The 12,747-nt window shown below is 36.5% G+C and overlaps 1 protein-coding gene across 1 annotated transcript in view; it reads right to left on the bottom strand.

The window, feature by feature from the left end:
* The window catches only part of pigk (phosphatidylinositol glycan anchor biosynthesis, class K), a 57,463-nt gene extending 45,587 nt beyond the window's left edge, over positions 1-11,876 (bottom strand). Inside the window, exons 1-8 of the mRNA XM_056264346.1 lie at positions 11,727-11,876; positions 9,705-9,758; positions 8,945-9,036; positions 8,484-8,619; positions 8,075-8,186; positions 7,891-7,987; positions 4,732-4,849; positions 3,021-3,131 (exon numbers count right to left, since the gene is read on the bottom strand). Of these exons, the coding sequence (XP_056120321.1) occupies positions 3,021-3,131; positions 4,732-4,849; positions 7,891-7,987; positions 8,075-8,186; positions 8,484-8,619; positions 8,945-9,036; positions 9,705-9,758; positions 11,727-11,810 (804 nt within the window). The 5' untranslated portion in view covers positions 11,811-11,876. The remainder of the gene's footprint in view (positions 1-3,020; positions 3,132-4,731; positions 4,850-7,890; positions 7,988-8,074; positions 8,187-8,483; positions 8,620-8,944; positions 9,037-9,704; positions 9,759-11,726) is intronic.
* Positions 11,877-12,747: the final 871 nt, after the last annotated feature.

Below are 12,747 nucleotides of genomic sequence, written 5' to 3'. Positions count from 1 at the left end.
AGCGTCTCGCGATTGTAACAGCAAAAACGTGTTCTGTAATTCAAACTTTACCCTGTATAGATTCCTTTCGAAATGATGAAGCCATTACCTAGACATTTAATACATCGTAATTTGGGACTTTTAATCTTAATCCACACTAAGCTCTAAATCATCCTTTTTTAGTGTGACCTCAGGATGAAATCATTTAAGACCCAATCCTGTCCAGCTGGAATGAGGTGTGTGTGTTGGGGGGGGCTAGACATTAAATTGTAGACATTAAAGGTGAACTATGCAGGTTTTTTACCTCAACCGAACAGCATCGGAGTCATTGGAATGGTTATATTACTCTTTTCGGGTTGAATGGTGGTCGTTTCGCACCCCCCTATCGCATGTGAGCGGAAAAAAACACACTTTCAACTTTGAGCCAGCGGGCCGCCGGCCGCAGCATCAGGAAGTGTCACGTGATATCAGGTCTCGCGATGTAACGAATTGCTTTACGGAAAAAAAGATCTGATAAAATTCTGATAAAATGACCATCAAACAGAAATAACCCGGCGGCGTATACATGTGGTGTTCGAGGCGCACATACAATACAGACTGCCGACACTAAACAGGGCGCGCGCAGCTCTTAAAGGGGCCATACCTTATTTCCACTCGTTACAGCGTCCATCCTACTGAACAGGTACCGGTGTACAGGGGGAGGGGATCCGGCCGTGAGTGCGAGCCATCTCTGCGTGAGTGCTATTCACGACAGTACAAGTACTCCACAGCGACTCTAGGGGTCGCTGTTTGACAAAAATGTAATTCCTGCATAGTGCACCTTTAAATTGCATTCACAATACATTTTGTTTCCACAATGTGAAACTGAATATTCAATGAGATTCAATAATGGCTCAGTGGTTCATGTAGGTTGTCTGCGAACCAAAAGGTTGGTGGTTCAATCCCCGGTTCCACCTGACCAAGTGTCGAGGTGTCCATGAGCAACCCCAGATGCTCCCGACGAGCTGGATGGCACCTTGTATGGCAGACACCGCCGTCGGTGTATGAATGAGTGAGTGAATGGGTGAATGTGAGGCAAATGTAAAGCGCTTCGGTGGCCATTGGGTCTGTGAAAGCGCTATATAAATGCAGTCCATTTACCATTTAATAATGTCTGACTTTCCGTATCAGAATGGAGGCAGACCTGAATGCGGGTTTGCAGTTAATTGTGGAGAGGATGTAAATTTTGACCAGCTGGGAATCGAGTTTCTGACTGGGAAATGGAGGCATTTTTTTTTTCTGCACATATGCACATATGAATAATGCACAATAAGGCCAGTAATGTGGACGAAGAAGTTTTATAAGAATATTTGCAGAGGCATAACGACTGCGTAGTTTAGGCTGGCATCACTGTAAACTGCTTTAACATGTCATTTAATTCAGTTTACCATACACAAACAAGAATGAAGTCCTTTAAAAATGTTTGCTAAATGAAAGCAGGAATTAATACAATAAATAAGCTTGTGAAATTCATAAGCAAGCAGCTCTTAATCAACAAAAAGGCCAACAATAGTTTTGTCAATCGAAAGAAAGTGCAGCAATAAATTAAAACATCGGCGTTCAGCCAGAAATTGAGATATTTCGTCTAGGGCTGTGAAACGATTAATCGCGATTAGTCGCATCCAAAATAAAAGTTTGTTTACACATAAAATATGTGTGTGTACTGTGTATAGTTGTTTTGTAAATACACACACATGCAACCCATGTGGTCCTCTGCGTTTAACTCATCCAAATTAGTGCACACACATTAGGAGCAGTGAGTAGTGAACGCACACACACACACACACCCGGAGCAGTGGGCAGCCATTTGCTGCGGCGCCTGGAGAGCGATTGGGGGTTATGTGCCTTACTCAAGATCACCTCAGTCACTTCCTGCCAGACCCGCAACCTTCAGGTTACCAGTCTGACTCTCTAACCATTAGGCCACGACGGCCCCCGAAAAAAAGCTAAGCATGAATAAATCAAATAAATCAAACTTGACATGACTCTTAATGCTTTCAAAATGTAATTTCTCTGAACATCCAGTTCAGAAACAAGTTTCAAGTGCATACTTGAATTAAGCCAAATGAATCTGATTTAAACGAACTGCATTCTTTTCTACCACAACTCCCAGTGCACAGTGACAGCCAGAAACACATTCTGCAATCTTTCTGATGATGAGAGTGAAAGAGAGATCATTCATGTGAAAGATCATTCATGAAAGATCAAGTGGCCTTTTTCTATCAACATTAAAACCTCTCTCTTGCTCCCACGGGAAATCAATAATATCACTGCTAATGCAGTAGAATGGGGAGAGAGAGAGAGAGAGAGAGAGAGAGAGAGACAGAGAGAGAGAGAGAGAGAGAGAGAGAGAGAGAGAGAGAGAGAGAGAGAGAGAGAGAGACAGAGAGAGAGAGAGAGAGAGAGAGAGAGAGAGAGAGAGAGAGAGAGAGAGAGAGAGAGAGAGAGAGAGAGAGAGAGAGAGAGAGAGAGAGAGAGAGAGAGAGAGAGAGAGAGAGAGAGAGAGTCAGAAGAGGACAGGGAACAAAAAAGCAACCAGAAAAGAGGCTGTTGTTGCACCTGTTTGATCTGGAAAGCAGAGAGGATGTGGAGGGCAGAAGAGATCAAAATGGATTGTGGGAGTTGGTGGGACTCCAACCACTCAGATGAAGGGAAGAGAAACTAAAGCTCGCCCAGGCCTTCAGAGAAAAGGTCTCCCTCCTGACTGTTTCAAAGCTGTTTGACCTACGCCTGTGTTAGTCGCTCTGTTTAAAGTGGTGCGTTAGGAGACCTGTGGACCGCAAGGCCGTTCTTTTCATCTGAGGTGACAGGACGTCTTTGTGACCGCCGCTTTTTAAGTTCGTGCCAGCGTTGTGGATGTGGGAAATGCTCCTGTAGGTTTTGACAACTAGTTTCCAATTATGAGGTCAGAAAAAATGCCAAAAATTATTATTATATATTATCCATATTATTTGGCTGGAATTATAAACAGGCACAAAACACACATGCACACAGACACTTACCAGATCATTCATGTTGGCTTGGCTGGCGGGGTGGACTTCCTCCAGGAACTCCAGTAAGTAGAAGGTGTACTTGTCCATCAAATGGACCCCTATTGCCAAATCTGGCTGATGCTGTAAGGACAGAACAATACAGGTGAACCAATCCCAATCTTTTATACTTCTTTAATCATTTCAAACTTATTTGAATTATTCATGTTCAGGGATTTTTAGAGAGTCATGTTGTACAGATGTTGAATCTAGTCTAGTGTGTATTACAGTCTGTTCACACCAAGTCCAATGTGACTAGATAAAACAAAAGTGTAAAATGTTTGCAATCAATTTTTGGCACTAAAAACTATAAACAGTGGGTTGGTCAAAGATTCTGTCTTCTGACAAAAATGACCCTTAAATGTTCTCAATATTTTGTCATGTTATATTCAATACATTTAGTCAGATCTATCTTCGTTAAATGGCACATAATTGTAGTCAAATTTTGTCAAAATGGTTGCACTTTATCTTACAGTGCGTGTACTAAGAAAATACTGGGTAATATAAGGTAACTATAGGGGTTAAAGGGTTTGTTCACCCAAAAACTCAAACTATTTACTCACCCTCAAGCCATCCTAGTTGTATGTGACTTTCTTCTTTCAGCCAAACTCAATCTTATATTAAAAAATATCCTTTTTAAAAAAGCTTTATAATGGGAGTGAATAGAGCCAGAGTTTTTGTAGCTCCAAAAAGCGAATCCCTCCATCATAAAAGTAATCCATACGGCTCCAGGGGGTTAATACATATAGAAAAATATCCATATTTAAAACTTTATAAACTATAATCACTGGCTTCCGGTAACGGCCGTGCGCGAGTCTAGTTCTGGCGGAAGAGTGACCTCTGACCCGACCCTTTAAGGTTAGGTTTAGGAGTAGGCTCAAGGTTAGTACCTAGTTATTACCCAGTTAGTGTAATCACTGTAATACACCGCATGTGCATGGGGAGCAGGACTGTAAAATAAAGTGCTATAAAAGACAAAGCAATTATAATTTTGTTAAAAAGATTAACATTGCTCATGTAGTTGGTCCAAAAGTTTGGGGTCAAAAAGATTTTTTTTATGTTTCTGCAAAAACTCCCTTATTCTCACCAAGTACGTATTTATTTGTTCAAAAATACAGTAAAAACAGTCTTTTTTTAAGATTATTGCCATTTAAAATAACTGGTTTCCATTTTATTATATTTGAATATGTCATTTAAAAACTATTAATTTTGATAGCAAAGCTAAATATAATTTTGTGGAAACATTTTTTTCCAGGATTCTTTAATGAATACAAAGTTCAAACAGCATTTATTTGAAGTAGAAATTATGTTACATCATACATGTCTTTACTGTCATTTGTGATTCATTTAATGCATCCTTGCAGAACTGAATAGAATTAATTTCATCAGTTCTAACCCTTTCTGTCTGGCCACAAACTTTTGAACTCTATTCGAACCAATTAAATCACTCCGAAATGTGATTAGCAGTTAGCACATGTTATAGGGACACACCAAACCTTGGTGCTTGTTTAAGAGGTGTATGTTTGATCCCAAACCTCATCACATCCCGAAATCCCTGTGATTTCCTATCCATTTAATCCCCAAACCCCTTTCTCTCTATAATTTCCATGCTAATGTTTTTTAAAGGTTATTCAACAGCTAATTTCAGGTGTGCAGAAGATCAAGTTCCTCAGGTTTGACTCACCGAAAGCGAGTCCTCTCCCACTTGACTGCTGGCCAGAGCCATGAGGTTCGGCGAGTAAAACCTCTCATACATGGAGGCTCCCTGGCACGTGTCTATGATGAACAACAGCTCATTGTACCTGCAAAGAAAGGCCGTTTTAGAGCCAGTCGGTTCTTGGTTGTCAGCTTTAAACCCCTTTCCATGTATATGTCTGATATCATTTGTGATTAAAGCTATTGGTTGTGAAGTTGAGACAGATCTGACCTGCAGCACTGGACTCAAATCTGTACAACCAACACAGCACTCTCTACAAGCCGTCGCCACGGTAACCAAGAACCCAGCACCCATTACTGCGCCATTCACAAATTTATATATATAATAAAAATTAGAAACCACTTCAGGCCATCTCAGATGAGCGAACCAGAGAATGAGACGGCTTGGAATGGCATGAACCTGAAATGTAATGGGGGAGCAATGAAGCACAAAAGGGGGCTTCACTAATTTATTGGATCAAGCCTGCAATTACTACACTGACAGGCACAAAACATCCTGTGCTCTACGGGAAGAGAGGAAGCTCTCATTGCACCTCACACCAGCCTACAATATTTACACAGCGCTGGAACCTAAACAGCCTATTAGAGCATTTATAACACACAATTAATACGTTAGGAAGCTGCAGCGCTTCATGTACATTAATACTGTGTCTAGAAGCTCCACAATGAAGACTAATGCATGTTTCATGAGTTTTGGATTTGTTTCGGTCAATTACTGTAATTTGCTCTCAAAAGCTGCATTTAATGATTAAGCTGAACAAGTACGTTTGATGATATGACCGGAAGTGTGCTTTTGCAAAATGGTTTAATACGCATTTAATGAACGTTTGTATTGAGTAACTTGCATATTTTTTCCTCAGCCAACAAAAATAGTTCCAAATAAAACCAAAGCAGAATCAAACATTCAGTGTCATTCCTGAATAAATCAGTGGTTATATGTTCATATCAATGAAGAGTGAATGCTTCAATGACTTAACCCTCAGACGGTCCTCGGTCATTTCTGACCGAATCATTTTCTGTTTTGAATTTCTAAAAATCACAGCTTCATCGGAATGTTATGAAACTTGGTGACTTTTATGGCATTAGGTATGTAAATAAAAAAAAAAAAAAATTGAGTTCATGATCCGACCATGCTAAGTGGTCGTAAAACAATTAGTCACGATTTTGGTCTTCGGTCAAAAATGACCCCCATAGGAAATGAATGGGAAATTGACAAAAACACAAAAATTATCTACAAATCGGCTATGATGCAAAAAAAAAGTGCTCAGCAATGACGGGGTGAAACTCTAAAACATCAAGAGTGAAAAACATAACATAATTAATAATTATAATTAATATATATATATAATTAATATAATAATTATTCAAATTATTAAAATAATAATTAATAAAATGTTATAAACCTTGGCAAAAAGTATTATTTGAGAATTTCTAAAAAAAAAAATACATTCAATCCACATCTTAAAAGTAAGTAATTTGGTCCAAAAACAACTAGAATTCACAAGCATCTAGAGCTATACATGCATCTAGAGGTAAACCCATGCAATAACATGATTTATTTAATTTTATGTTTAATAAATTGATTTTTTTTTTTTTTCTGAAAGCCTAGTCTTTATTTTAACTGAAAATACTGCATAGAAGAAAAATAAATAATAAATAAAAATAAAATAAAAAACTCCTTATTTTCAATGGCAAAAAATTGACCATAAATATTCCATAAATATTAATAAGTTCAATCAAATTGTCTCAAAATACTAAATTAAAAAGAATAAATATTATAGAACAAAAATAAATTGCATTGGTTTTACTGGGATGGAGGAAGTTTCATTTTTAGGTGTCCGGTCACTTCTGACCGGGAAGGCCCAGGATGTGACTCCGAAACGAAGACCGTCTGAGGGTTAATCATAAAGATAGTAAGTGGTTTTATTCCTGAATTAATCAGGAATGCAAACTAACTTGGGTTTAAAAGGTGTCGGAAGATCCGAACCCCCATTTTTTAAATATATGTGACCAGAGATGCCAACTCTCACGCATTCACCGTGAAGACTCACGCAATTGACACTTTTCACACGCCATACATCCATTTTCTCACGCAGAGAAAAATCGCGGAGCAAAGAGGACACCGACACCGACAGACAAGACAGAGCAGGTTACTTTTGATATGAAACAAATTCTCAGCTCTCAGATTCTGTCAATTTTATTACGAAATTCAAACAATAAATACCGTTTTGCCGCTTTTAAATGTGACGTGACAGATCGCTGTGGCGCCTGGCGGCACGTGAACCGAAAATCTCTCTTTACTACTAGTTGAATAAACACAAATGAACAATAATAGGTAGCCTATGTTGAAAGATACAGTACAACTTACCGAAATCTACATGCCTCATAGATAACATAGATAAATCAGTGTTTTTCAACCGTGGAAAGAGGTCAATAAAACAGCTGGAGGACACTATGTCACATAACGTTACATTTACCTCAGAAAAAAACATTTAATGACCATAGCACGTTAGTTGGCTAGAAAAATGTGTATTTTATAATATATTTAGTATTAGCATAAATGAGTATTTTGCTAAATATGTGCACTATTACATAATTATTATATATTTACTTATATCATTCAAATATTATAAAGTTGTTATTATAATAAAAAACGCATTATACTCTCTGTAGACTATGTTTACAGCATTAGCTGAGATTTTTTTATTGAGAAAAATTTACATATATCTACTGTACCTAATATTTATCAAAATGAATCGATATTGAATCAAGATCGGAATCAAACCACAATAATTGAATTGAAATTTTTTAATTTGTATGAAAGAAATAATAAAAGCAATAGCCTACCATTCATTGCACCATAATATGCTGTCACTAAACTCAATGAAAATGTTTAGTTAGGCTACCAAATGTTTTGACTATCCCAATACCCTACACTCATGCCTAATTGTACGAGACCTGACACTGACGTTGCTTTTCCTGAGACCTGAGGCGTGAAACCGAGACCAAGACCTTTCACCACGAGCCAACACCATGCCTGACCACGTCAATGAAATTGTGTGTGGTAAAAACGGAGTATATAATGATGAAATCATGCCAAATATATGAGAGTTTACTGTATAATTACCTCCTCTTTTGCCACATCTGCTCAAATGCATCAGCCAGCTCCATGTTGCTGATTTCCTCAGAATCCTGGAACTTCAGGAAGCCGTTTCCACCATGACCTGTGAAAAAGGATGGTCACAGATTCAGGAAAAAGAAGGAATATAAAAATAAAAAACAGCCAGCAATGACTCCGTTAGCGGTCTGACCTGTCAGGTAGATGAGAATGTTGCTCCGGTCGTCTGATAGCAGACGTTTGGATCGAGGGGTGCTGGTGGGGAGACGGCCTGTCAGGACTCGCAGGAAGTTCTCTACTGTGACCTGCAAAACAAAAAGAAATGCCTTTAAACTAAGAAACAACTATCACAAAAGGCAAGCGATATGGATTTTACAGTGACGGTGCAGATTATATATTGTTATGGCAGACCGGCGACAAGTCAATAACAATAAGTGAATCATTCCCTCAACTGATTAACTCAAAAACACTTGTGTGTTTCTCGGAAATGTGCAACGGTTGATTCTACTTTGACTATTTTCATTAAGTTTAAAACATTTTTTACATGCTGAAAACAACTAGCAGAACTTAAATTAAAAAAATTAAAGCAAGGGCAGCTTCACCTCATATCCGCGGTAATCCACCTCCACATCGTCTCCATACACATTGAGCTCCATGTTCTTATGACTGAACACAGTGGCCGGTTTGGGGTTTCTATAGTTACAGGCCATATCATCGGCTAGCATCAGCACGATGTGACTGGGGAAAGCAGAGCAAACACATCTAATCAGAGCAGACAGGAAGACTTTTACTGCGGCTAGAGACACAAATATCACTGCCTCATTGTGACAAAAGGGCGAACATGCAGCTATCTCTGGACAACACAAATTAAGCGATGGAAAACAGTGGGTAAAGGTCTATTTGAATAATGTGTCACTATAATGAGGATGCCAGGAGGGAATAATAGTTGATATACAATGGATTGGTCCAACTAGGCCAGTTTATGTTTTAAAAAAAAAAAAAATTATTGTGTCCAGATAGGAACGCTTTACAGCATAATTGAAGTAAATGACCTGAAGTTTACCTGTCTGGGATGCCCAGTCTCTTTACGCTCCTGTATACTGACAGCGTGTTCGCCACATGCCGATAATTAAACCAGAATCTAGATGTGCAGACCTAGACAAAAGCATGATTAGAATGAAAAAATAATCAAATACAATTTCAAATAATCTGTTATACCTGTAAATTACCCTTTTGTTGTCTTTCCTATTATGTGCTCTTATTTATTCGTACCCTTTATTACATTAATGCTAACTGGCAGTAAATTCCTGTGTTACCTGTGACCAAGATTTCACAAAACCTATAAGAGCAGCCTAAAACAATGGTTAAACAGCATTAACCAATAATGTGATATATCAGTTTTCATAAATATAGGCCTACTGTATATAGCTTCAATGCAGGTTTATTTCAGTTTTAGTAATCGTAGTACTTTAAACTTTTAATTTAAACTTATTTAAATGAGTTAAATGTGTATTTAATTTATTTCCAGCTTTATTTGAATTACATTAAAAACATATTTGATTAGTTTTAGTTAACTAAACAATTTATGACTAACCATTTTAATTTTTCTTAGAAGAGCTAGGGTTCCCACTGTCTTGAAAAAACTGATATATTTCTAAATTAAAATTTTAAAATGTAACTTAATACAATTATGTGATTCGATGGGCATTTTTATGCTTTGTATGAATAACCTAGAAAAGTCATGAGGCCTTTGAATATTGTTGTATTTATGAATTTATGCATTAAGATAAGAATCCTTCTAAATTCTCAGAAGTCAAACTTACGAGGACTGCCCAGTTGTTGGTGTGGCCACTGCTGAAAAACTGTCCAGCTTTTGTCTAAACAACAATCAGAAAATACAATTATTACACAATTAATGGTGTGCAGATGAGCAAGACTCTAAGACATTAAGTACATTTGAAATATTTGATTCAGTTTCATTTGTATTTGTATGCTTGTACATGTATTGTCTCCTTAATGCAGACTATTAGCTTGCATTATTAATTTAATAAATCTGTAAAATGTGAAAATTCTCTCTTTCAGGCAAATAAAAGGAGAAAAGAAAATCAAATTAAGGCCATAAGTAGAGACTTTGTCCTTTTTAGCCACTGTATGAAAGCTTATGAAAGGCACTTTATGGACGTAATATGGTAGCAAAATCCTAAAAGCAAAAATTGCCTCGACTTTGAATGCTGGCTGTATCAGAAGGTCATGTGACATAAAACATCATATAGGCTACGGGTTTTTAACTGGAGAAGCTTTAAAACTAAAGCTAGCATAATAGTCATCGCTTTATATATTAATAAAAAACCAAGCGGCATATTTTAAAGATAGCACAATCCTTGTCAAAAGAAGTAGCCTATACTTTAGCACACTTGTTCTGTTTTAAGAGTGCTTATTATGGAAATAATATACTTTAAAACAACATACTTAAGTGCAAACTGAGTGTAATGTTTTCAGACAATTAAATATATGTTATTTAGAATGAAATGAAACTGTATTATAGATTAAATTGATAATAAATGCAATTAGTTTGAGTGCTTTTTTGACCCACTTAAGTAGGGCTTTAATCTTAATATGTAATTTCATTATTAGTTTTATTGTCTTTCAAATGTGGTTAAAGTGTATTATCGAATATAATAACACTCTACATTTAAAGTTATAATCAAGTACTTTACATGTGCATTATTATTTTAGTAAACACATCAAATTCAAAAGCATAAAAAACATTATTAAAACATGATGATTTAAAAATCTACTGTCTGTGTGTGAATTCAACATTTTTCTTGAAATATTACCCTTTTTAAATGTGTACTTAAGAGGGTTAAACAGTTGAAAGTGTCATCTAAGTGGTCTTTTAGTTCATTGATATTAGGCCTATATTATCTGAAAGAACGTTTTTTACCAATATGCTTTAAAGATTTGAAGTACTCTACACATGCATATTCGATACAGAATAATAAAGAAGTGCACTTCTTTTTCACCAGGGAAGCCCATTTATGTCACAAAAAGATTTGTTAGGTTTAAAATAAGTCCACTGAATCTCCAGTAAAATTAACATTTTATCATTTTTATATTGTTTGACATTTAGATTGTGAATATATTTTATATTGTGGCCATTTTTGTGTGAAATTGATGCACTTGTTGTGTGGATGTGGATGGGTATATGAACACGTCAAATGCAATGTAAGAAAGAACTGAAAGATTACATTTGAAGATGACAAGATGTTTTGTCTTGCAGAGAGAATTACAACACTGTCTATATATTGGAATGAATTAAGTTTGACAACTATATCTGAACAACATACATGATATTTAACATTTTGTTCATTTAAAATGCTTTACAAAAGTGCACCTAATATGACAAAGAAATACAGACAAGTCTGTGCGTTGCTGTCATCTTAACAGAAAACTGTGAGCCAAAATAATGACATAAATAGTTGACTGATTAATCAATTCCAAATGCCCACAGAGATGTGCTGTTTACAACAAACTGATCATCATAATGTAACTCACAGGCTGTGTTTCAAAACCTAGTAAGTTACCTACCTAAACAGTACTGTATGTTTGGGCATCATAAGCACGCTCTCATATCAACTGAACTCAGTGTATGTTTTATATGTGCATATGTGCGTGCGTGTGTGTGTGTGTGTGTGTGTGTGTGTATAAGACAGACATAAAATAAAAAAAAAAATGTTAAAAAAGAAACCTTAATGCTGAGCTGAGAATATTACTGCTGAAAGCTTCACTGCCAGTCCAATGCATTAAAGAGACGCTTTACAACAGCTATAAATAAAGACACTTACCTCAACATGATTACTGTATACATGTGGTATGAAAAAAAGCAAATGAATACATGCACATATTGCCATTAAATTGTAATAATCCATTTTATTTCGTCACCGGTTTAGTGACAGGCTAGATTTGCAACGGCAACCAGGAAGCGCTTCATTTCCGGTTTGATTAAAAGTCCCATTTTCCCGAAATAAAAGTCATTCCTCTGCTCAAATATTTAGAAGCAGACGCATATGAATATATGATCATGCATTACGTTTTATCAATGACGATAGAAATAATAAATATTCTGAATATGAATGTGTAGTATATTCAGTTATAAACCATTACTTTTGATATAAACTGGTGCATGCTAATTGCACAGCATTCCAGTCATGTAAAAATGATATAGTAAAACAGCTCTTACTTGACCTAGGTTTGGCTTGTTCACCATGTCACTGTGCTGTTATCATAACAATTGTTATTTTTGTAGTTGCATAGCAAATATCTATGGTTGGATATATCTTGGACCCTATGAAACCGACAGATAGGACTTTTGCCCATGCTTTTGCCCCATGTCCCATAAATTTAAGCAACATCCCTGGTCTTGTTTACTGTAATAGCATAAATATTATCAACCATAAATAGTGTGCAAGCATCAAGCAAAAATGGGGCATTGAAAAATGTACATCATACTCATTTTTCATTTAAAAAAAATGTTTTTTATACAATTTACCCACAGTTAGCTAACTGCCTCTTAAGAGCATTGCAACAAGGATTATACAGCAGATTAAACGTGTCATCTCATCTCATCTCACATGAACAATGCTTGAGAATTCCACTTTACACAATTTACACGATGCTATAATTTCTAGGACCTGTTTATCGGCAGGCACTGGAATACTGACGATGGAATAAGTGAGATTGTAGGACAGATGGAGGCTAAAAATGTCAAAATCCGTCATGGAACATTTGGTGCCTGTGTGGCACTTACTGTGAAAAGTATGTCAGTGTTACTATATTGGTTACATACTAATATAATATAGTCCCATT

The sequence above is a fragment of the Rhinichthys klamathensis genome, unplaced genomic scaffold (genome assembly GCF_029890125.1).
Source record: "Rhinichthys klamathensis goyatoka isolate OS25496 unplaced genomic scaffold, OSU_Roscu_1.1 h1tg000011l_1, whole genome shotgun sequence".
Lineage (NCBI taxonomy): Eukaryota > Metazoa > Chordata > Actinopteri > Cypriniformes > Leuciscidae > Rhinichthys > Rhinichthys klamathensis.
This window is presented reverse-complemented; position numbering and strand designations above follow the sequence as displayed.